Below are 25,586 nucleotides of genomic sequence, written 5' to 3' on the forward strand. Positions count from 1 at the left end.
TGGCAAATGCATAGATGTAACAGATGGAGAAGAAAAAAGTGCTTTATGTCATCCTCAATTTAAAGGACAAAAAGCAAATCAAAGCTATAGAGTAGTTTTTCAGTATGTCTCCTATGAGAACTGATATGTTTACAATTAAACAGGAATCAACTAGGTACAAAATAATGTTTTGGCTGCATTTATTTCCACAATATATTGAGCTACTGAAAGGAGATCCAACTATTCTTGAAAAATACTTCTTTTTCAGTTTCATTGTTAATCTCAAACCTTGTTGCACACACACAAAAGAAAACACATCATTATCTGAGTGTGTGTGGATATACATATATATAGATGCAGACACGCTGATTATACAATCTTTAGTTTCACTGAATGCAGAAATAACTTGTGCATATGATTTGAAATAAATAAATGAAGACATGGCCTACTATTATAAACAAAGATACACAGAAACAATGCTTTGCTTCCTGCATGCAGGGCTTTTGATCCAATACATTATTTTACCATGGGAGTTGAAGCAAAGCTAGTAGTTTTGAAATGCAAGTAAGATGTATAGTGATGGACAATCCTCTTGGTTAATTGCAGTACTCTGGAGAAATAATTTTCCACAATATTGTCTTAATAGTGCTATAACCTTTTGAATGTGGATCTAAAACACATGCTGTGCCACTCTAGGATTTGTTTGAATATTCTAAAAAGATTTTACTTTTCTTCAAAGCTAATTTTCACATAATCAAGGTAGCTGGCTGTATACACATTACCTAGCCAGAAAGCTTGACTGATCATTACTGAGAAGCCAGTAACTTTGTGATTTTTCCTTCCTCCTTCCCTACCTTCCACCCCAAATCAAATTAATCACGAAGGTTTTGATCAATGTGAAAGCATTGGGCTCACTACCATATTTCATGATTGCTTTCTATGTACTTACATCTCAATGAGATCTTAATCGAATAAAAACAAATGAACAAGAAAAATAAACTCCTCATAGAGACAAAGTTTAACTGCATACAGAAGAGTTTAACATTAACTTTTTCAATTTTCTTCGATAGAATTCGTTTATGCACTACTCCGTGTTCTTTAATATTCTCTGCAACAACCTAGAACAATATCCCACAAAACTGTTTTTGAATGTAAAATGTAGATCTTTCCTGTATATATGGTCACCAACACATTTTTCTTGTCCAATTCAACCACGTTATTTTAATAGCATATTATTTTAAATAATTTAAGAACTTTTTTTGAGTAGTAGTGCAATTAGTTTTAAACTGAAGTAACAGTCAGAACAAAGACAAAACTTTCCCCCAGTCAACATAATTTCCTGAAATTATTAAATTTGTATTGCTCAACAAACAAAAAAGTAAGTTTTTAAACTTTCTTGGAGAATTCAAGTTATTTCCTGTTCTGTTGTTTCTGATGTCATATACAGCAATTGATCTCTGCCATGGTTTTGAGTGTGGAAGATTGGAATTAATTTCTTGCCAAGGAGCTGCTGGAAAATTAGACCTTAATCTATCATCCTAGCTACAACTTGATGCAAACAACTGTGTTTAAAAGAGGCTGGATCATTTGTGCCCACTTCAATCACCAATGCATCAGTATACTTGATCTTAAACCAAAAGCTACTTCTGTCACCTCCACCTATTTAAGGTATTCCTGGCCAGGTTCACTCCTATGTTTGTAAACACGTTTGTTCCTAGCCACACAGGCAATTGAGTGGAAAACTCCTTCTTTAGAGAGCTTCCCAGTTATTATTACAAATAACACTTATCACCACAGGAAAAAAAAGGACACATGTTTTTAGGGCTTGGGAAACAAGGATGGGGAACAACAATACAGGCAACACAATTTTCTCATTCTCAGTAATGTTTTACTGCCCAAAACCAGTGCCTATCAGGCAACTCCTTCTCCTCTCACTCCCTATCAACTGTCTGAATGGTCTTCCCATTCCTCCTGCATTCTTTCCTCTACCTCTTTTCCTAGCTTCCTTTCCAAATCTGTCAGTTGCTTTTTGCTCCGGGTTCCTCATTAGATTTCAAAATCTTTAAGCAACTCTTTTGCTTTCCACTCAACTTACATTGAGCTCCTCTCCCCAAGACTTCTTTCATATTGCTGTTGCCATCACTTTGGACTCATTTCATATTCACAGATATTATCACAGTGATGTAATGAAGAATCTAAATATATGAAAAAGGCTCTCATGCTGCTTTAGCACGACAATCATTGCTACTCATTTTCAGGACTTCAATTAATTTCTCTATTCAGTTGCTATTGTTAGACACTTTCTACTGTACTTAATAGAGAAGCACTTAAAAATTAAGTAAACGATCTTTCTCATCCATCACGCTCATGATTTAATAATCAAGATTACTTTTTCTCCATAGTAAACCAAAACATTTCCTAACAAACAATTCCCTTGCAAAGAATCATTATACATTCACATTACCATATACCAAAAAGTCACAGACTTGCAAGTTTGCCCCTGAATCCCAACTACGTTGTCTGTGACACTGTGTTTCACAGAATCATAAAATGGTTTGGGTCAGAAGGGACCTTTTAAGATCATTAGCCCAACAGACACATTAGCTACACAGACAGGGACATATTTCCCTGTATCAGGTAGCTCAAAGCATTCCCCTGTCAGACTGTGTTTCTTAACTGAGATAACTCATCTGTTTTTCCACACATGGAGATACAAGCATGCACCCCTTCCACTTCACTGATATTCACATTGGTGTCTGAAAGAGGAAGCAGTCTCAAGCATCATCTTTGACTTGTCCTTCCATCTATCCCCTTAATGGTTCTCTACATGATCATACCCTTAGCTATCTTTTACCTGTTTAATATAATTTCCATCTTCTGATGCTGTCCAGGTTTGCTTTAAATGCACCATTAGAAATAGAAAGGAAATGAAAATTACTAAGCACTCTTACTGGTTCACTCAACATGAATAAACATTTCCATCTGCCACCAAGCAAATCATTTCAATCTTCGACAAAACAAAACCCCCTCTGAAATCAATAAGAGCATTGAGCCAAACTGAAATGAGGTTTTCAATAAGAAATGGATACTATTGCTTGTATATAAGAGAGGGAGTACTCATCACAATTCAAGCTTTAACTTGGAGTCATGCATGGAGGAAAAAAGTCACAAATAATTATGGCACAGAGCCATACATACTATTTCCCAGCCTTTATACTTGGCAAAGTTTCCTCAGATATCCCAGGTAAATAAATCTATTTCAGAACCCTCCAAAGCAATAACAAAGAGGATCCTCAATTCCCTTTATCAAAGCCAAATTCTAGTGCAAACACTGTGACATCTAGACCCTCCCTGACTCTAGCTCCCAGTGAATCCTAAATACAACCTAATGAAGGGGATATATTCTAGCAGACCAGGCAAGCATCTGTCAAAGCCCTTCTGATGGTCACAGAGGGAAGGTTATCACTTGCACCACCACAGCAGACAGACATTTCAAGCCAATGTTTGAGCTGTCATGAAGGATCAGATGACATGTTTTTATTTAAGCACGAATGATTTTGAAATAGAAATGGGAATTTCAGCAAGTTGCAGGTTGAACAAATTGATTCTGTACGATCTATTTTTCACTTGCTCCAGAGAGGAAGTTTAAGAAATTCACACTACATGGAGAGTCAAAGAAATTGATGGTTTCATACTAGCACTATATCACTGCCAGAAGCTCAAGCTAAACCAATCACTTTTTAACTAGAAATGGGTCTGAGACATGATGTTCTGATCTCAATCTGAACTTCACAAAGTTCATGGTGGTTATGTTAGGATTTGGCATTTGGCTTAGGATCGTCTCCACTTTTAACAATGAAGAAAAATCTTTTAAAGTAACAGTGGACTCTCTATCAAATTTAATAGAAATCAATGAATCAGCTTGATCCGATCTCATTTCAGCATTGTAAGAAGTCTAAATAGGTGTCTTTTAGCACTGCAGTTAGAATAAACCCCTCTAAATCTCCCAGGGAGTCGTTCTAGTATGGATGTGAATTCCAATATGAACAGGATTTGAGGACATCCCTGGACATATTTGCCTGATAATTGCTGGCTAAAGCACAAATTTAAGACAGGGAAAGATTTTTAGAACAACAGAGCCCTCTAAAGGCTCAATGTTGTATTACTGTGGATTTCATCAGTGCTACAGTAAAAAAATTTGGTTTTCAACTTGAAAATAAAACACAAGAGGTACTGAAAGAAGATTTACAGACTATAAAAGCTTAAAAGACAGAAGTTATTTCTTCTGATTCCCAAATCTCCAGAAATCATGTAAAGAAGGGACACTGTTCAAATGGAGGATCTAAAGAGAAACCTCTTAAGACCATTCAGTGCTTTTAAATAAATAAGCTTTGGAAGAAGCTGGTTTTGCAGCACTGTTTGTAATATTTATACACACAGAAGGAGCTGACAGGCTGGCAGATTGTCTAACTTTCATTCTGTTTCAGGGCTTGATTTTGGTTTGCCTTCTGCTACACTGCAGTCAAGGATGTCTGCTGAGCACCCACATAGTAGAGGGGAATAAACATCTAGTAGGGAGGCCATGTAAGGTTGTGCTTTCCTCATCAGGTAAAGCAAATCTGAAATCAATGATGTTGAAAGGGTAGAGCTGATACAGCTTACCATACAGCCACACAACAGATAGAACCAACACACAAGTGCACACAACAAAATAATAATTAAAACCCCCCAAACGAACAAACCAATCCCTGTAAGAAAGGAAACTGATTGGGGGGGTGAAATGGAGACTAGTCTTAGATTTAGATGGTCATAATCTGCCCCCTGAAAACACCTAACAAAGCAGTCAAGAACCCTTCAACAGTGAATGGCCCTGGAACAGTTTTGTATCAACAGATTCAAGGCAGAAAAACTGATTCAGCATAGTGGGCAGAGCTGGGAGTGCCCCATATCAACAGAGAAAGATCAAAGGACTGCTTGAGGCAAGAAAGATGCTCCCAACGGTTATCTGCCAGTGGAGTAAGAATGAAAGAAGCAAGCAAAAATGTGATGCCTAGTACAATGACTCTCAAGAGAGACATACCTAGTTTCAAATGACCCATCACTCTAGAAGAGAAATTCCTCCACAGGTCTGTATACCTCATTGAAGAAGCATTTGTCCCTTAGTCAAGAAGCTCAGAACATCCATAAGGGAGCACTAAAAAGTATTCATGGGTATAAGATGAATACAGTATTGATTCTGAAGATAACATCTGGCTCATTACAATGAGTGTCCACAGAGAGAGGACTGTCATTGATGAGAATGCATTCCAGGGATTCTCACTGATGAAATACCTGGAAACCCCATGTAACAGTAACATTAAGCATTGCAGCACACTGCGGGTGGGGCATCCCACAGGGAGAGACTGTAAAGTAAGTTGGTCAACTTAGATTTTCTACTGGAATAACATAAGAGCACCTCAGAGAGGTACAGGGCTTCAGGGTAGGAAGCTTTGGTTTTGTTCCTCCTTAAAGATGTCCAGCAGTAAATTTTACTTAACCGAAGTCACTGGCAGGTCACCCACTCATTAGGGTAGTCACAACTGCGGGTTTCAGTACAGCTAAAGCATACTGTGCTCAACTGTGAGGACCAGTTCTTCTCTGTGGCATTCATTCAGCAAAACACACGCTGCAGGCATAAACTCAAATGACATGTACCCAATACACTTTTAGTAAAATATTGCACCTAAATAATTTGTGAAGTTTTGCTACAGCTACAGAAGAGTATAAATCCATAAGCTGCGTCACTCTTTTGATTAGTTGGTTGTTGACTGACCTCAAAGAATGTACCTGACAAGTAAAGCTTCCCTTAAGCAGAGTAAGTACAAAAAAAAAAAAAAAAAGGAAAGAAAAGAGTGTCAGTCTCAAATTTCCTGCTGTTCCCTAAGAACGAACAGTAAGATCTAATATTGCACATTATATGGTCCCTCAAGCCTATCTAAATAATTTCACACTTAAGAGGATAACAGGAGAGTAAGTGGGATCAACTCCAAAATGGCAAGCCTTACTCAGAGACCATTCATTTTTCTAACAAGACTTCACCTGTACACAAATCTGAGAGAAAACGAGAATGTAGCAAGTAACAGCACACCCCTTGAATGCCCTCCCAGGTTCCCACTACTTATGTGTCACCAATCTCCTCACACAGAAATAACACCTTCCATTTCATGTTCTGCAATAGATTTTTCATCCACTAATTCACAGAGCCGTTCATTGAAACCAGTTATTCTCATTTATCATCTATCTACATTATCCTAAAGAGTTCCACAACTAACTACTTGACATCACAGTATATTAATGCCCAAACCAAAACAAAACCCCCTAGATTTTGGGACCTGAAAGGATAGGCCTGCTTCATTTTTTTTTTTTTTTAAATACTGGATTTATTTGAAATATTACAATAGACAATCTGGATTCTTAAAAACACAAACATCAGTTTTTAACATGTAGCTCAGGTATCACTTAAATACCACCATCTACTTCTGCACAGCACACTTTCCAGAACACTGTACTATAGGACAGTGAAACCAGTGCACAAAATAAGCCTTCTGATTTAGTAGAGTGCTTATGGCACACATTTAAAAAGTGAATTAATCCCAGCCCTGCCACTAACCTGTTGTGACACTCAGGGCTTTTCACTTCACCTCACTATATATTCGTTTTTTCCATTGTACAATAGACATAATGATACCTTGCCTGCTTTTTGAAGCCTTCTGAGAATTGCAGCAATAAAGTACTACATAAAAAGAGATATGCATTTATATTGAAATGCACCTATTCACAAAGAGCCATCAATTTCTAACTCACTAGTTAAATCATCTTTGTAAGCATTCATTCACAAAAAGCATATGAAAAATTTACCTGCTCATTTTTGCAGATCCACACCGTATTCCCCTGAAGTAGAATAAAGATTTTGGCTTTGTATCCTTTCAGCTCAAGATACCCACTTTTCTCAGGGGCGACAGAAGTTCGAGACTGAGAGTTATTATCAGACTGTGATTTCAAGGCATTGAGCATCGTATTAACCCAGTCATTCCTTTCTTCTAAACAAGAAAAAAAAAATTAGACAGCCATGGTTAAGCAGCAGCTTCATTCTTCTCTGCACATTGGTTTTCCTTATCTTCCTACTATGCTATGCTAGTTGATGGTACAGCTATACCACATGAAACAGAACATCCACCTTGTAGAGGAGGTACAGATAAAAATATCATGAGAGTCCGGATCAGCGGAGAGGTTAGCAGAGACAGACATTCAATTAACTCCCTGTAAGCAATACACAGATTGAAAGTTATAAAAACTGATTATCATTATTCTTAAAATCATGACTAATGGTTGTAAGACAGCTAAAAGACTGTGGTGAAAGACAGGTGGCACGTTCACCTTCTGCAAGCCAGATCAATGGGAAAGAATTACAGAAGCCATGTAAGCAAAAACTAGGGAGCCTAAACATCATCTGTCACTAAAGAGGCAAGCCATCACCCATGCTAATCTATGTTTGGCCATGCTTTTAAGCAAAACCTTTTAGCAATTTACTATCTATTCCATTAAGGTGTAGTGGTTAAGCTTGATATTGTCAAGGGTACTGAGTAATCAAGAAAATGCATGTTCGAATATTTTTGCATGCATTATTAATTTAACATCTTACGTGAACACAAGTAGGAGAAGTAATAAAGTCCCACTCAGTCTCATTCACTTATGTTCATATATTTCACCAGACTAAGACCAATATACTTTAACGCTGAATACTCTGAATTAGACTTGCCCCATGCAATTGGAACATAAAGAATATTTCAACTCTTTGCTCTGAAAGATTCAGGTCAAAATATATTGGAGGGCAGGGAGGGAAGTAAAGTTCTATCCACAGCAGATATAAAGGTAATACAATCAGTGCCAAACACTGCAAAGAACACAGTTAAAACAGTAATATACTTACTTCATAAATGTCATGAGTGCAACAAGAAGGAACAAATATATTAAGTTAAAGACAAAGAAGATAGTCACCTGACAGACCAGCACAGGGAAGGTAAACCAAGTGCTCCTCTTAGAAGTTTTGGTTTAATATACACTCCTTTAAGTACTTGGAAAAGATCACTGGAATACCTTAGTATACTTGAGGGCACCAAATGACTAAAACTGTTGTTTTTTTTAAATGGCATTTCATTCCAATTAAACAAAATCTTGCTGCATCTGAGCAGATTACGCTCTAATTCACTGCCATCACATAACTACTTACTTTCCTCCTCCCCCCCACTCCCTTCAAATGCCCCTAACTTTTCAAACCATTACATATATTTTTTTTTGGACTCATTTTTAAACGAGTATAAACCATCATTTCAGAATCTTTGAAAAGAAGTTAAGTACCCTTTGAATAGTCCCAGAACAATTCCCAACCACAAATCCACAGAAAGAGTAGCATCAAGTAACAGTTCACGCACATAACAAAAGCAGAGTTATTTACATCATATACTATGAATACATCATCCAGCTCTGGCTACAGTAAAGACCACATTACTTGTACAACACATATTTTTAACCTGAAGTGAACAGGTTTACAGACTGGCCACTATGTCCAAAGATCTTTCTATACTAAATCAAAATGCAATTTCATGTATAACAAAATATATTCAGAGTAACCACTTCTCAGTCAGTATAGGTTGTTAATGTTTTTACAGTACTCAAAGGCAATGGTCCATAAAGAAAGCTACGGCCCTACAAAATGTATTGCACCAAGACCATTGTGCCCAACTTAGAAAAAAAGTTTAAAAATACATTTGGAAGAGAAAGGCAAAAATAATAAAAATAGACATACTTTTAAACTCAGCTAAGAGCATAAAAATGCCTGAAATTATTTGAGCCAAACCTGATAAGAAGGATTTGCTCACTGATGCTGCACTCCTGTTACAGCCTGCAGCAAATGTTTACAACCAAGCTATAACCCGTAAAAATGGGATTTGATAATGGAAATGCTGAGAGACCCTTAGCTATAATGGGTCTGGCATGTACTGCTGTAAATACATATTGCATATCTTTTTTTTTTTCCTAGGTTTTCCATTTTATTTGATTGTTTCCATAAGTCATACATGCACTGACACTGATTCCACATATTACCACTTCAGGTTGGTAAAACATTAAACTAGAAATCATACTAACTTCCTTGCTACAATTTACATTTGTACTATCAATAAATGGCCAAAAACAGGGTATGAAATAGTCAATAAAGACAGACAGAAAAACTTGGATTTCCTTTGATCACAGCATCATACCCAAGCCATCAACTTCATTCTTGCTCTTTGTCAATTTTCTAACAACTGGTGACTCGGAGCAGATGACTGAGAGCACACAGGCTGAAAGAGCTGTTAGCAAGACCTGTGGAACGTCCAGAAAATTTCATCTTTGGGAAGGATGGAGGAGAAGACAGAAGAAATGGAAAACAGAATTCTCATTTTGGTACGTATAGAAACCTTTCCCCAGCAATTTCAAGCGTTCTGAAAAAGCTTACAGTAAGCCCAACACAACTGGATTCCAGAAATCTCTCTGTTGTTGTAACAAGTTATATTTCACAAGCATAATTTATCAGCTGTGATTATATGATTTTCTGGCAATTTTAGAATTACACATATTCTACTTACCTTCTTTATCCGCACGAAAGACAAATGTCCTGTGGGATGTGACAACTTCAAACTTATTCTCCCCATGAACTTTTACTGTTCCTACAGCAGAGAGCAGTATTATTCCCTTTGAGAACACTTCCTATAACAAAAATGCAACAGATAGAGTTAATAACTCTCATGGAATGTCAAGTGTGTCTCAGGCAAATCTTGCTAGCCATGATGTTTAGGAATTTCACATACACAGTCTAGTTATAATGCAGTCCTAAAAGTTCACCGCACTATTAATAACTGCATCAGTAAGTAAACTACTTCATTACTTACACATCACCAACCTCACTGTTCTGGGTCTATGCATACCTACTGCCTTCTGAAACAGTAAAACCCCTCAGAGAGATAGAATGCATATATTTGAGATACAATTTTATAAATTGTCTCATGACACTAATATTGCAAAACAGCTTGCTCAAATGTACAATTTTATGCCAAAATAAGTTACATTGACACACAGAACCATCTTTTTTTTTTTTAAATAAATTATACTTATAGAAGTGAATCAGACGGGGGAGAGAGGGGCAAAAACATTCCCTTCTCCAGACAGAAAGTTCCAAAGAATCTTCCCATTCCTTCCCCACCGCTACTGTGGCTAGCCAATAAGAGAAGTAAATTCACTAAATTTATCCCTAATTTTTAATTCAAAGGGGTGATCCCTCCCTGAAAAAATCCACTGTCCTGTTATCACTAACAAGAATCCTCCAAATTAGAGCAGGTACATACTTTTCTGCTGTATGAGGTAGGAGGAGAACAAACTCTCAAATACATTTTGGTGTCATAGAGAAAGGGAATTGCTACAAGTACTTTCTCCAAGAGGCTCATATTTAACCTAATTAACCAAAGCATTCTATTTGGGGCAGGGGGAACTCAAGCAGATGTCCAACATTTTGGAAAGACTTCTATATAATTCCTGGATTCCAGAATTAACACTGCTGCTCTTGTACCCACTATGCTTTGATCAATTGTTTATCTAAGACAATTCAGATATACTGCTATGATTTATGATCCAGATGCAGTAATAGTCCAAGAGTCAGCTCCCCATAAAGAATTTGTACTGCAATAACTCTCCTTCCAAAGTATAAATTACTATAATAGACTTTATGCAAGGACATAAGGAACCACTGTGAATTCTAAACATAAAAGATACACAGGATCATAGTTTTTGTTTACTGAGTTTAACATACTACTGATTTTCACCAAATTTACACTTGTATTGTCTCACTTCTAGGTACTAATATACATCAGTGAATGCAATCTGCAAATAAAAAGAAATATCAAAATACAGCTGAAGTGAACAAGTTACCATCATTACACACAAGAATTACTCTGTCACTCAGAGTGATCTTAGTATTACACATCTTTTTTCATTATGGCTATATATTTTTTGGAAAAGTTTCTAACATATTTGTTAATAAGGTCAAATATTCTGTTAATTACTGATCCTTCACAATGGCAAAGCAAAATTATTACACGCATTATTTCTAAAGGTATTCAGATATAATTATACCATGGTGTTTGCAGGCATCTACTGGCTGTATTTGGTACTGTAAAAGAATAATTCAGACTGCTGGAAGTCACAGCTACTCTATTTTATTTGTTTAAAAAAGCTGAGCATAGTTTTGATTTAGCTATTTAAAAATTTGTCCTTTTAAAGTTTCATTCTCCAAGGCATACGTGTTTTCAAATACAGTTTAAATCATAATCATTTCTCAATCTTTTCTTCAACAATGTCTCTTTCACGTGCAAGAAAATATTAAAAAGCTTTTATTGATCAAGCTACAACTTCTCTGCTTGAAATACTCCAGAACAGAAATTAAGCAAGTTATTTAAGAATATAGAAAACAAAAACACAGTCAAGAACCTCACAGATATTTCTCATTACTGAGAGGTGTACTCTAGTTTTAGGGCAGCTAAAAAACTTTGACAAAACAATTTTCTAGTGGAGAAAAGAATGTGGGTTTTCATATCAACTCCTCTAATGATAACTTTTATGTTCAAACTCAGCCCAATGGAGGTGTCCTTGAGAGTTGTGTTTCAGAGCTGGGTAGAAATCCTGGGAAACACCATTTTGCACTGCTTTAACTTTCTGTCTATAACAGATCAAACATGACCTATTTTAAGAATGACAATGATTCACCTGTTTTGCACTGAGTTTTGTTCTTTGTTATACTCACATGCAACATAACACTGCAAAGTACTGAAACTCTCCAGAGGAAGAGACAAACATATTAGTGATTTCAGCAAAAGTCTTGGCAGGGACCCTAAGATCTTTTAAAATACAAACTTTCAACATAACAAGCAGGTTTTGCCCTAATATAAAGGGCATGTTAGAGCACCAGAGTCCTCTTGCCAAAAGTAGGAAGAAATCTGGAACAAAAACTGCATATTGGGTAGATGAAAATTTTCAAGTTCTACCTTCCCCTCTTGTTTCTTCTCACTTCAATTAACCACATTCTGTTAAGATAAAACCACACAGGATGTTGGTCTGACCATATCAACTTGCTTAGGACCATGAACATAGATGTGAGCAGCATCACAGATTCATACAAAACCTCTCCCTACGTCAGATGATAATTCTAGAAAAGGATTTCTTTTTTTTCATATATACAGACATAAAGAACAGATCTCCATTGATTAGAAGCTGATGCGCTAGCTCAAAGTTGGAGAGCTATTTAGATAATTAAGGTTTAAATCTGTCAGAGAAGCATTTAGATGGGCTAAGTATGCATTTTCAGGAATACTACCCTCTGTGCTTTCTCTCCCCATCCTCCATTTGTTTCACTCTTCATTAGCCATGTAGCACACTTCCCCTTCTTAAGAAGCTCACTCAAGTTCCTAATTTGAATGACAAATAGAGCTATTTATTATTGGCAGTGTTTCTGGGTAAAATAAACAGTCTCATTCCACTGAGTGCACGGTCCTCTGCTTGTAATAATAAGAATATCCAAGAATTGATTGGTTTCCTTGATAACTACTTTTAATTCCTACGTGGAATCAAAAGTATAACAATTCCTTTATAAACACACTTGTCAGTGGAGGAATGGCCTTGGACAAACACACATTAGAATGGATGGATCTTGACATTAAGATCTAAAGTTAAAACAAACTTCCCCATTTAAATACATACACAGCAGTACCAGGAGGGACCTACTGCCTTGCAATGAGCTATATAACTATCCTTGTCTTCTATTGGAACCAGCTCCTGCCCTGCATGCAGGTCTTGATGGGTTTGTAAGTAGTTGCTTACAATGTCACGGTAACAACATACATACTGCTCACCCAACCCAATTCACTGTGCACCAACAACTATTGGCAGCTAGCTATGTTTTCCTCCTGTCTGCAAGTTCAAGAGTTTCCCCACATCCTGAGTTCCCAGAATACGCTGCAGACCTCACAATTCCCAAACATACCAAGTTTTGGCATATGTGACTCAACAAGTTACAAGTCACACACTCAGATTTCTTCAAAGTACACACAAACCAAACAGCAACTCTTTCGGTCCTGAAGTGAGGTTTTGTACTCAGATTCCAGGAAAAGTGAGACAAAGGGGTCAGACCAAGAGTTTGCAAGCTCCTCAGAGTCTAACATATCACAGCAACCTTTCAAATAGAGGATGCAGAAGTTGTAGCTTTCTATGCTTTGAGACACACCAGATATTATTCCCCTGTCCAGAATAGAAGATTCCTGGAATCTCACATGACAGATGTATTTGTAACAAGTACTATTCTAGAGTAATTTATCTTCAAGTAACTCTTTCAGTGACCTTCAAAAAAAAAAAATCCCCAGCACAGATACAAGATTTAAAATTCTGTATTAGCATTTCTTTCCCTAATTATGCTACAGACAGTGTTAAGCGAATCCCAGTGCTGTATTTTTCAAGTCTTTCTTAATGACTAACCCTGCTTTTCTGCTCCTCTGAAGCCCTGGGATGAATCTCACAAAGGAGTAACACTTTTTGTCACAGCAATCCAAATGCTATTCTATTGTTTCCTTCATCTACAAAATCATGTCTTCTACTGTGAGTGAAGCAAAGTAAGCAAGCAAAACCAGCTTGTTTCATGTTCCTAATCAGCAGCATAAAGATCAATGTAAATAATTTTTGAGCTTGTTCTTAATTTCCCTGGCCCCTCAGGAAATAAGCAATCTTTTCCAACTTCAATTCTACCCTCTCATCATCTGCTAAAATAGGTCTAAGAGTTTGCATATTATGAGACATGTATTTTGTTCCCAATTTAACGCATCTTCAAAAGGAAATGCTTTCCAGCATTTCAGATAACACACATGCATATAACCACATTTCCATAAAACATACATATTATACAATCATCTGTCACTTTTGAGTTTAAGTTCTTAATTTCTTCCAAGAGGAGAAATTAACCAATCGTAATGTGGGAAAAGAAAACATTGTAGTGGTCTATAGTGCATTAAATAAAAGAAAAAAAATGTACAAATATCGTTAAAAAGTCATATTTAAAGACAGACCTAAAAAAAAAAAAAAGGGAGTTTCTTCTGTGCTACAGTAGCATCAAAACTTTTAAAAATTTCACAGAGGGATTGCGCTTTTTGTTGAAAACCATGATTTACAAATCCATTTTTGTATCACATATCAGACAAGAAATAATTAAAGCAACTCATGAGTCTACAAGTGTTTCAGTGAAACTCAAACCTTAGGTACAGAGGTAAAGAACAGCCACTGACATCACAGTACTATGCTGATGTTGGAAGAGACCTATTCAAACATAACCTGCTCCAAGGATATGTCGTTATTCCAAGATGACAAACGGAAAGACATTTTTAATTGAAGACTAAGCAAGTCTATGGGGTTTCAGTTTTTAGACAGCCTTCCATGACAAACTTGATTCTGTCTCAAAACCTCCACCATGCTGGATTCTCACGACAAGACATTTTGCAGCTACCATCAATTACATTGGATCTCTTAAATGCCTTTTAAATGCTGTTCTGTTTTGCAGGCTGCAGTTGTGTCACTCAATAAAGTAAGAAGCCCTGATTGTATCTACGTGAACAGGTCAGGAATACAAGCCCTTCCAGAAAACAAGAGGATTAACAATACATGAGGATCTCAAAGACACCTTGAAATATTTAATAATTCTCTTATTCTAGTCTTTGCAATTTAAATAAAGTTAGGATTTAATATTAATTCACAATTGCTTCACGGTAACATGTGTATTACACAGATGCATTTTGTCCAAAATACGACCAAAACACGTCACTTACCTTTTCATTATTGTAATAAGAGATGCTGTCTCCATCGAACTTAACCCAGCGCTTCTGGAACATACACTTGCTGTGAATCAAAAATTGAAATTATAAATACAAGTCAACTTTTTAAAGTGTTTCAGGCACAAACTATAGAAAGGTCAGATCATGTCTAGCTTCCTGTGTTTTGGCCTAAATGTTCTGAAAATTGAAGTAACTCTTAGCCCTATCATTTCTTTTCTGAAGGAGGATGCTGATTTCAAATTAAACAATATCTGGAAACAAGAAGTGCAGGATTACTTGACTTCTTTTATAAATCAGTGAGTTCATGTTCTCAGTCAGTTCAGTTTCCTTTCTCTCTGCTTCCTGCCCACGTGCTCTATATCACATCTGAAGTGACAGAAGATAACACTTTCCATCATGTAATTTTGCTTGATACTAACAAGGATGAGAACTGACTATTTTTATTGGAGGCAAAGGAATATTCTGAACACAGAGTATAACTTTTAATGTTACAAGCTCTGTAAGCTACTTTCCAAAAAGGAAACCTGAGAACCTAAAATGGCCATACCATTCCCATGCTTATGAGAAGGGTATCTGTTTACAGACTATGGTATCTTCAGTCATCAACATCATCTGAACCCTCTCTTCCCTGGCCAATGATACACAAGATTTCATTTTCAATCTGTGTTATCAACTGGACATCATTAATAAGAATCTCATTTTATTATTTCAGTTTGTTGTTAACTTATGCTCTGTAGGGACCTCCTAAAAAATTACTTTTATGAGAACCTGAAGCAGTCTGTTATGCTCATTAAAAAATGTTGACAGCCTATTAGTTATCATCTATAAAAGTTTCAATTCTAAAAATCTATTAGGCAAGTTAATTAAACAAGAACAAGACCCCACTCTAACATCTCTTTTACTAACATTATTTCCTTTCCTGCTAAATGAGTGCTCTGCTTTAGAATTAGTAGACTGTGATATTTTATCAAAACTTTAATCAAATAGCAGCCCTGGCTTAATTAGCTTGTATTATATGACTACAATAAATCATAATTTTTCATAACCTGTAAAGGCCAATGTAAAAATCTATTTTCCATTAAAATGTCAATAAACTTCAAGATGATGCAGGGAAGAAAAAGTGATGCTAAGTACCACATACAATGTGAGTAAACTGAAGGGCTTTACAATTTATACCAAGTTAACTAAAAAGAGAAGCTGTACTTTAAATGCACCATTTGTAGCAATTTAAGAAAAGATTATATATTCATTTGCCTGAGGATACACAAAATGCCAGGTGTAATTGGGAACTCTATAAAAAGGAAGAAGGGAAGTGGTGGGATGGGACAACAGAAAGAAACACTCAGTTGGCAGGGACTGAAATTAAATATGACAGTGCTTTAAGGGATGAAAAAAATAATTGTGTTTTGGTGTTGGATTTTTTTTTTCCTTTGGCTGGTTTCTTTAAGTTTTCAGATATTTGTGAAATAGTATTGTAAGAAAGAACCAAAAAACAGTGTTCACTCAACCATGCTTAAGAAAGAGTCCTAGAAATTTAGCTGAGGGATATCACTGGCTCAAGGCTAATGACTCTGCAACTGTTATACTCAGCCCCAAAGTACGTATTTTGTGGTTAACTCATCTTTTTCAAATAATATATTCTCACACAGTACTTATCTAAAGCCTTCACACTTTGTTCGCAATTCAGTTTTCAAATAACACAAGATGAGTCAACTGCAATCAAGAAATATTTTTTAACCACTCTGTGAGCTAAGTGCCAAAAAGTTTTATTTAAAAAAAAAATTAAGTGAAATAAAACAAAAAGTTAAAGGTAACTGCAGCTGAGAAGTCAAAACACTAACTTTTTTTTTTTTTTAAAGTGCAAATGTGTATTATACTGGTAAAAAGTCTTTTGACTCCGCATATAATTATTTGTTTGGGGTTTTTTTTAGCAAAAGCAAAAAATAACAATCCATAAATGTGAATAAGACTTTTGAATCATTTTTTTTTTAAAGTTTGATCAGATCAAAATTCTATAATGGTAAATAGGTTTATTAAAGCAGGCTTATTCCTTCTTATTCTGTTCAGTGTATCACAGTATCAACACAAAGCCAAAAATCAAGGAAATTACCATTTACTAAATCACAACTCTTAAAAAGGAACAAAAAACACCCCAAAGTCCCAGCCTAGAAACTGCTTATTCCAGTGGGTTCAAACCAGATTGTATTCTCAACCAATTTAATAACTTTGTCATGAAACTGAAAAAAAAATTAATTAATGTACTAGTTGATGAGTAGTGATGATTATTATAGCCACAAATAATGACAGACCAGTTCAATATCACCTTTCAATGTAGCTAAAGAAGGCAGAACTACAAAGGACTGAGCAGAAGTATAGTAAAATAGATGGATTACAGCACTAACAAGGACAACAGCTTCAGTTTCCAGTTAGTTCCTAAGTATTAGTGAATAGCAGAAGTAGTCTTAAGTAAAATTGTGCCACTTTTAATACAAAAAGGAATTCACCAGAAACTCATAATAACAATTTTTAAAAAGAATAGCCTATTCCGGTTATGAAGGAGGAGATAATTTCATAAACACTTATTAGAATAATTTCAGAGTTTAAGATCTGATAATAGAGTGCTTTTTAGTGTAAAACAATCTAAGATCAGCTGGAATTTTAATTCTATTAAAATAAAACAAACTTTTATAAATAACAGAAAGTGAACATACAAATGTGTCAAACAATCTCCCCTCTTTCTATTGTGTTCCTCTCTTCATTATTTGACATCTTAAAGCAAGGTTTGGGCTCAGATACCTCACAAACTTTACACACACCAATAAACTAAACCAGGGAGAAAATTCACCTTGGATTCATATCTAAACACGAAGCTCAACTTATATGCACAGTTCTGAAACCAACAGTATCTCCAGTCACAGTAATTATTAACTTATACATTCACATTTTGTGGCGCCTTCCTTTGTGGCCAAAAGAATCAATCAGATTGAAAATATTGCCACAAATAAAATTTGTATATTTTCTGATACAGTTCACGAGTGGTGATCAGCAGTTTTAATAAAAATATTTTCCCTGAGTGCATATCCTACATAAACTTTAGAATAGGTAACATCATTAAAAACTAAGAATTCAGAAGAGCTCTATGCTCTTGCAAAAAAGTTCCTTTTGTCACCACAAATAGTAAGCTGTGACCAAATAAAAACATCTCTTATGCAAACATTCATCTTCACAATTATATACTAATTACTGTAAATACCATACCCTTGAGGGGACAATTTATCCAGCCATCCTGCTTTAGCCTTCTTTACTGATGGTCCATAGAAACAAGCATACGGCGTTATTGATTCATTTCCAGTTGAAGTCTGACCTCCATCACATTGCCAAAAATGCATTTGTTCATTGATCAAGTGATCTGAATGTCCACTTTGAATCTTGCTGCAAGATGCAGAGTGTGTTTTGGCTTTATTTTTCTTTTTCTTTGAAGGCAAAGAACATTGTTCCACAACAGAATATATAGATTGACTTTCAGATTCTTCTGAAGTTAATGATTTGTTTTCCTGAGACAGGGATTCACTTTTTGCAAATTCCTTTGTCTTCACTTCCTGATTGTTAAAGGCACTAGAAAGAAAGACTGCATTTTACTCTCAATGTATTGCTACAACATATAAATACTTAACATTAGACCAACTACTGTTAAGATACCTTATAAATATGTTTAAAACTTGTTTGACCAATGCAATAACCACAGACATACTAGCCACAATCTGTCTTATAAATATGACCACACTGAATCCTACTATCTCCATGCAACAGGTCCGCTATAGCAAGGTAACACTTGCTGGTTCCTTTTGAAGCTTGAAGAGACAGTTAAAGTGAATTCTCCTTCCTCAGAAAACTAGCCTGACATAGTAATACTTTGGGGGATGTGCAGTGCAGCATCAACTCTCTTTACTCTCCCACCTCAACAGAAGCCAGGTCCAGACAGGGGACTTTAGGAACACATTAGTTCTTTTTTATCAAATAACAGGCCACTGCCTCATGAAAGGAGTAGAAAATGGGGTTTAGTTTTGGATAGGGTTTTTTTGGCTTGGTGGTTTTTCCTTCTGATGAGGAGGTAGAGTACAAGAGCACTCAGACATGGTTAACTAGGAGACATACAAAAATAAAACCCATGTCTTCCTTGTTCTGACTGGGAAAGAGAGGGACAATTTCCAAATCCACCAAAGATTCTGAAACCTGGATTCGACAGTTTCAGAACAGCCAAAGAGGAGCCAAATTTGCCTTATATAGCATAGTGTAAAGGCTCAAATAGGAAAAAAAAATATGGTAGTGCCTTTAGAGTTAGAGATCTGCTTATGGAATCAGTAAATAACTCCTCTTTATGCTTTGAATTTTTTTAAAACTCTTATTTAATACCATAGATTCTTGTAAGTAGAATACTCTTCATTCAATCCTAGATCAAATTTGTTTTCACAAGCCAGGAATTCGTTTCCATGAAGTTCCTAGAAAAGAAATACATTGTAACCAACATTTGAATTGACATAGTGATGTTTAAATTACTGTAGACATTAACCGTGCACAAACAGCAGTCTAACTAGCAAATCTCTTCTTTGCCACATTTTCAAATATGCATTTGAAAGATGTTTTAAAAGTCTTCTAAGAAAACTTATTTTCAATATTTTAATTTTAAATAATAATAGCACTCAGAACATTTGAGCACAGTCCAAAATACCTAATGCAAATAGAAGAAATTCAGCGTGTAGGAATGTCAGTGCTCTGATTCTTCTTGAGGCACAACTGATTATTCTTATCCTTTAATTTTGTAACCTCAAGAGCCACATGTTACATGCATGGTAAATATACTATGATTTGTCACTGCTAGCTATCTTTGATATCAATACTACTTCTCTGAATTAAATGTACAGCCTTCACGCTACACTAAAGATAAAGTAATGGTAAATTCAAATTCCTACAGTAAGACTGAGCTAAGCCATACTGAATATATCTTGCATTTTCTTGCCAAGCTTTTCTTCCCAAAAGGCACATTTATTATTTGTTTAGAAATTTTTATCACAAACTCCCTGTAGTGTACAAAATGTCAAGGTTAACACTGTTCAGGAACATTACACTACACACTTCCTAAACCTGATCTGACAATCATACTGCATTACTTAGCTTCTCAATACTTGCCATTCTTCCTTTAAAAAAACAAGCTAAAATGAACATCTTTGTGCTTTCTGATGGAGGCATTTTAATTTACTTGTTTAAGCTTTGATGCGTATGTCATAAAGCTGAAGTGTGGCAGAAAAAAAAAGCGGATAAGCTTTCACAAGGGTTGCCATTTATTTTCTGAGCAGCAGTACCTCATCTTATACTTCAGGGCTGTACCTTGGCAACATGAAAAGTCAAACTTAAAAAAAGCACATAGCCCAAAGCTGAGCATGTGTACACTGCAGCAAAAAATGCGGAAATCACAGCCTGCTGCTAGGATAAACCTAGGTGAGCAGCCTGCCTTCCTCTGCCAACCAGATGCATTATAAAAAAAAAACCACTAAAAACCAACCACCACCCATACCCCACAGCATTAACTATGTTGTAGCACCAAGGATTAGACAAAAAAAAAATAAATAAAACACCCCTACACCTTGCAAACAACCTAATCTGAAAACTCAAAATCAATCTTTCCACTGCTTTATCAAATGCTTGGATTGACTGGAATCTCACAGAAGTAGCAGAAATGGCAGTGTCCCACTTCTATGCAATAGTCAAGAGGAAAGCTCAGGAAGCATCTGCAGAGTAAAAATGGTCAGTGTCTTTTATCTTCAATTACTTATCAGGATGAACCACAAACCATACCCATTGAAGCTATGTGGTAGTACCACTTCCTCCCTCATATGAGCCATTGCTGTTACACTTTCATGTCCTGCTTGCGTCCACTCTACAAACTTCAGCACTAGTGAATCCAGGGAGCTTCCAAGCAATAATCCAGAAACATGTATCTACTGCTAGTAGATCTTAATATGTAGAAGTCCACAAGTTGCAGGTACGGGGAGTTGTTTTGTTTGCAAAGACACACATTTCACCTAAATTAAATCTCAAGCATTTCCAATGCATTGTTTACAGAAGTACTCTGCAAAATGCTCGAACTCAGGACAAAATTCTTATCTCCCAACTCCTGCAAATCTCATTGGTATACATACATAGGTAGCTACCAGCAGCATTTTCTCCTGTAGATACCTTTATAAAAGAAATATTTTCTAGGATATAGCTATATATTATACACAGACACTGTATCTAAATATGTACTGTTCTTAAGCACCTACACCTACCCTTAAGGAAGAAATCTGGCTTTTGGATCCCAGGCAGATGGAACTGCCTACTTGTAGCCTTTTATAAAATTCCTCTACTTTCTATTGGGAAGCAATTCAGATGCATTTGGGGTTTTAGGATTTTTTTAACATGTGGTCTTGATCACAACAGTCGGTCACAAAAGCTGAGCTCTAAAACATGAACTTGAAGAATATTGGAACTGAGATGACACTAAACAACGACTCAATACCAGGATAGACATCTTCTTTAACAGATACTGCCCTAGTCTTCTTTAATGTCACACAGCTCTCCACAGGTTAATTCTTGAATTATGGTTTGGCAATACAATTTTATAACAGGTCCATAAAGACAAATTCCTCCTTTAAAAATATCAATGGTTCTTATTTTCAAGTGGTAAGATTTGCAATCTGGCCAGCATTCCACAGTAGCACAATGCTTTGGAGCCCATATAGTTTATTGAATTCAATATGCATGTTTAATTTACTCTGACAGTCTACATCAAGAAATAAAGTCAATAGTTCAATCTAGAGGCCTGAATTCATCAGAATTCTTTTTTTTTTTTTTTCCCTATGAAGGAATGCTAATATACTTGACTCTTCAGTTGGACACAACAAAAAAATCAGCTCTAAAACATTTTGACTTTGAGTTATGTTATTTTAAAATCAATACTAAAACATGTTCTTTCCTCAGGTTGCCCTTTAGAGGTTTCTGCTTCTAGCTTTCTTCCTGACCTCAGTCAAAGGTATATTTTCTTTATAACCTTAATTCCTTGTTCTCTCATGCTCGCTTACCTCCAGTCTGTAGTGACTCATTACTTATTTCTACAGCCACTCCCTTCATAAAAGCCTATAGAAGCCTTTTCTTCTTTACACCAGTGAAACAGGAAGAAGGGTAATGGCCAGCTTACAAGCCCTTAAAGCAAACTTCAGTCAGTAAAACAATGTGCTATGTTTTCTGATATATAGAAAACCGATATTGTCATGTGAGGTTATCTTTTAAAATGAAGCAACAGTTACAAGCCCTAAAAACCTCAGATACTTTACAGTGTTATCTAGGCTTTCTTATTTGTTTCTGGGATACCTGATACCCACTAAAAAAAAAAAAACAAACCTGAAGAAGTATCTTAGGACCTTTGTTTTATGGTTCTTTGTGACCTTTGTCTGCAATTAAGTTCTAATGGAACCAAAATTAACTATGAAGTTTCCAACAACCATGAGATAAATATAGCTCCGTGTTCACTTTCATGTAAGGTGATAATTAATCAAGATCTTCAGATCAAGGAAAGGATGCTATAATATACTACATTAACTCCAATTCTACAGCCAGCAGAAATAACAATTTTATTTAAAGCAGTTAATCCAGTTTAGCAGCATGGTATTTCTGTATTTGGTGCCTGTGTAAGATAAGAAAGATTGCTGACAACTTTCCTGGGTATGATTTTTTTTATAACTACTTCAGTGAAACATACAGAAAAACACTAAGAAGTAACAAGGCAGCTAGGGAACTTAGTCTTTAAAACCTACTTATACCATTGAACTAATTACAAAGTAGTTTAAAAATTCAAAATTTAAGACATTGGCACAGACAAGACACTGCACACAAGGAAAGAAAACAAGAGCTCAAAAGTCACTTTTGCATAGAGATAAGAACTGAAAGGAAAAGCTGCATGAATTTATGCATACCTCCTTAAAAAGTCAACAAAAGAAAGCACAACATGTTTCTAAAGAAAAGCAAGTATGTACAAAAAGTGCAAAAAATTTGTATGCCTCAAGCCACACCCATTAAAAGATGACATTTCGACCATTTACTTTCACAGACTAATTCTTTAAAAAAATCAAATTTGAAAAAAATATGCTAGGCTACATCTAAGAAGCTTTCATTTTAATCAATAGTTTACAATAGTTTAAAACGTGAAACATTAGGACAGAACACCAGGTCAGAAACTAAGGATAATTTACTCTTTTCTCTATGTCAGTGGCTTGATACCAGCTGGGACAAGTCTAAGCAAACAGAGAATCAACAATTCTCCTGCTGAGACAGAAGCAGGAGCTGGGATTCATGGCATTTGGCGATGCATCGTGAAACTAATTTACCTCCCAGATCTGCACACAGTTCAGAAGTCTGTTCACATGTCATATATGATATTCACACCATGAATTACTGACCCCAACAAAAATGTTCACTTCAGAGCGAACAAAAAAGCGATTTCTTGTTCAACAAAACAAAAGCGATTTTCTGGGTACACAGAAAGTTTAGGAGGTGTATGAAAAATATCACAAGTCCTCAGAACTTTCATACACAGAAATTACAAGAAGAGTATAGTCAAAAGTGACCATCTAAGCTAACATGTAAGCAGTTGTCATCGGATATACACGAGCCTGCTTAGGTGCCCACTTTTCATCTGCAATCATAAGAAAACAGAAAAGCCACTATCACCTTTACTAGTTAATTCTAATGGTTATTCACCACTTAACCTCATTTAGGCACGAAGTATTACAATATACCACTGCACCTAAAAGGGTAAAAGGAAGACATCAAGGTAGCCTGCAGTTGCCTGTAACTAACTGGTTTGCATTTGACATAGCAGGTTTGGGCATTAAAAAAATGCAGTTGTCTGGCCTACATTTAAAAAAACAAACCCAAAAAAACCTAACAAACACACACCACAGCTTTCAATTAGTATTCAACAGGACAAAGTGCATTTCAAGATTAAGAAAAGCCAGTAGTCCACAAATATTTACACTAGAAACCTTTTGGATGTAACTAAAAAGACAGAAAAAGTACCGGGAACTGAAAAAACAGAGGAAAAAGAATTAAGGGCAATATAAAACACAGAGCACAAAGATTAAAGTGAAGACAGACTATTTATACCCAGACCCCTCAACTTACTTGAGCATCTTTGGGGTTGTCACAAAAGAAGGTTTCCCCATATGGAGAGATGATGGGTGGCTTTTCTTCTGTGGAAGTTTCTTAAAGCAATAAAACACATGTATTACACAGTCACACAGTTCAATGCTCTACTAAAGTACTAATAAAATCAACAAGGGGCACAGATTATGTTTTTTTCCTGTGATTTCTCTATCCTTCTCAGAAAAATAATTTGAACAACAAGAAAAAGTTCCCATTTTTAAATGAACTCCAGGGATGTTTCTCCCCCTTCTGCCCCCCAACACCACCTGCTCAGACATTACAACTATTACTATGTAATTTGGATTTAATTTGCATACAGGTATTTTCTTCTTTCTTATTTTGCATCAAGTTAAAAAAAAAACCTGCAACTTGTTAAATACTCCTAGGAAAAACACCTCCAAGTGTCCTTTATTCTGACTTCAAAAAAACCCACCCCACAATAAAAAAGCCCACAAAAACTCATTTGTGCATAATCTTCAGTTTGTCACCAAGTATTTGCTTGAAATTAATATGCATAACTTCAAAAAAGACATACCTCTAGAGCATGAAAGATTTTTTTACAACTGACTGCACAAGCCTTTTAAACTCTTACAGTAAACTATTTAATATAGTTAATTTCCTGTTATTTCCTGAAGCTATAAACACTAACAAACAAAGCAGCATTGGTCAGGAATATGCTTCTTGTATCTTTCAAGAAAAAACTAACTGCTTAAAAAAAAATCCAGATCTAATCTTACAAGCTCAAAATACTGTAGTCTGAAAATGAGGTTTAAAGACTGAATTTTCCATTATTATTATTATTTTTTTAGTTCATAGACAAAAGTTAAAATGCAGAACTGGTTAAAAGCTCTACAACTGCATAGATCACTTTTTCCAGACATTTCTTAAAATCAGCAAGCCAATACTCATCTTAGACAACTTTGGTCTGAGGTTTCTTTTTCCTCAATATTCAAGATGTAAAAAGCAGCAAGCTTAACTCACTGTTTTGTGAAGTTTGCCTTCCAGTGCAAGAAATATTTACAAGATCCACATTTCTTCTTTTCTGAAGGGAACTTTAACAAAACAAAGCACAAAATGGAAACATTACGTGAAATTTCGCAGAAACAGAGCAAAAACTTCTTATACTATTAAGTTACTGAAATTATACACAAACATAGAAATAGTCAATTTTAAGTCTTTAGAAGATTTCCGATTTAATTTAAGAAGTCACCCAACAACGTGCTTTCCTCCCTTTATGACACTGAAAGCTTCTCTGATGCTGGTACACAATTTGAGTTTGAGGTTTGTTTTTTTGTTTTTAACTGACCTTATGATATGTTTAGGTTGCTAGAAAGCATGGACATCTCCCACTCTTTTCCCCCATCCTTTACTTTCTCTTCTCCCTCACGTCAGTCTGATTACCAGTGACTGTATTTAAAGAAGGATGTACTA

The 25,586-nt window shown here is 35.7% G+C and overlaps 1 protein-coding gene across 1 annotated transcript in view; it reads right to left on the bottom strand.

The window, feature by feature from the left end:
* The window catches only part of ARAP2 (ArfGAP with RhoGAP domain, ankyrin repeat and PH domain 2), a gene marked incomplete at both ends in the record, with an annotated part of 118,038 nt that overhangs the window by 84,528 nt on the left and 7,924 nt on the right, over positions 1 to 25,586 (bottom strand). The window contains 7 exons of the mRNA XM_084266843.1: positions 6,877 to 7,058; positions 9,645 to 9,765; positions 14,913 to 14,982; positions 18,177 to 18,533; positions 19,332 to 19,417; positions 24,135 to 24,214; positions 25,137 to 25,207. Coding sequence (XP_084122969.1) covers positions 6,877 to 7,058; positions 9,645 to 9,765; positions 14,913 to 14,982; positions 18,177 to 18,533; positions 19,332 to 19,417; positions 24,135 to 24,214; positions 25,137 to 25,207 — 967 coding nt within the window. The remainder of the gene's footprint in view (positions 1 to 6,876; positions 7,059 to 9,644; positions 9,766 to 14,912; positions 14,983 to 18,176; positions 18,534 to 19,331; positions 19,418 to 24,134; positions 24,215 to 25,136; positions 25,208 to 25,586) is intronic.

The sequence above is a fragment of the Gallinula chloropus genome, assembly GCF_964237585.1.
Source record: "Gallinula chloropus genome assembly, chromosome: 7".
Taxonomy (NCBI): domain Eukaryota; kingdom Metazoa; phylum Chordata; class Aves; order Gruiformes; family Rallidae; genus Gallinula; species Gallinula chloropus.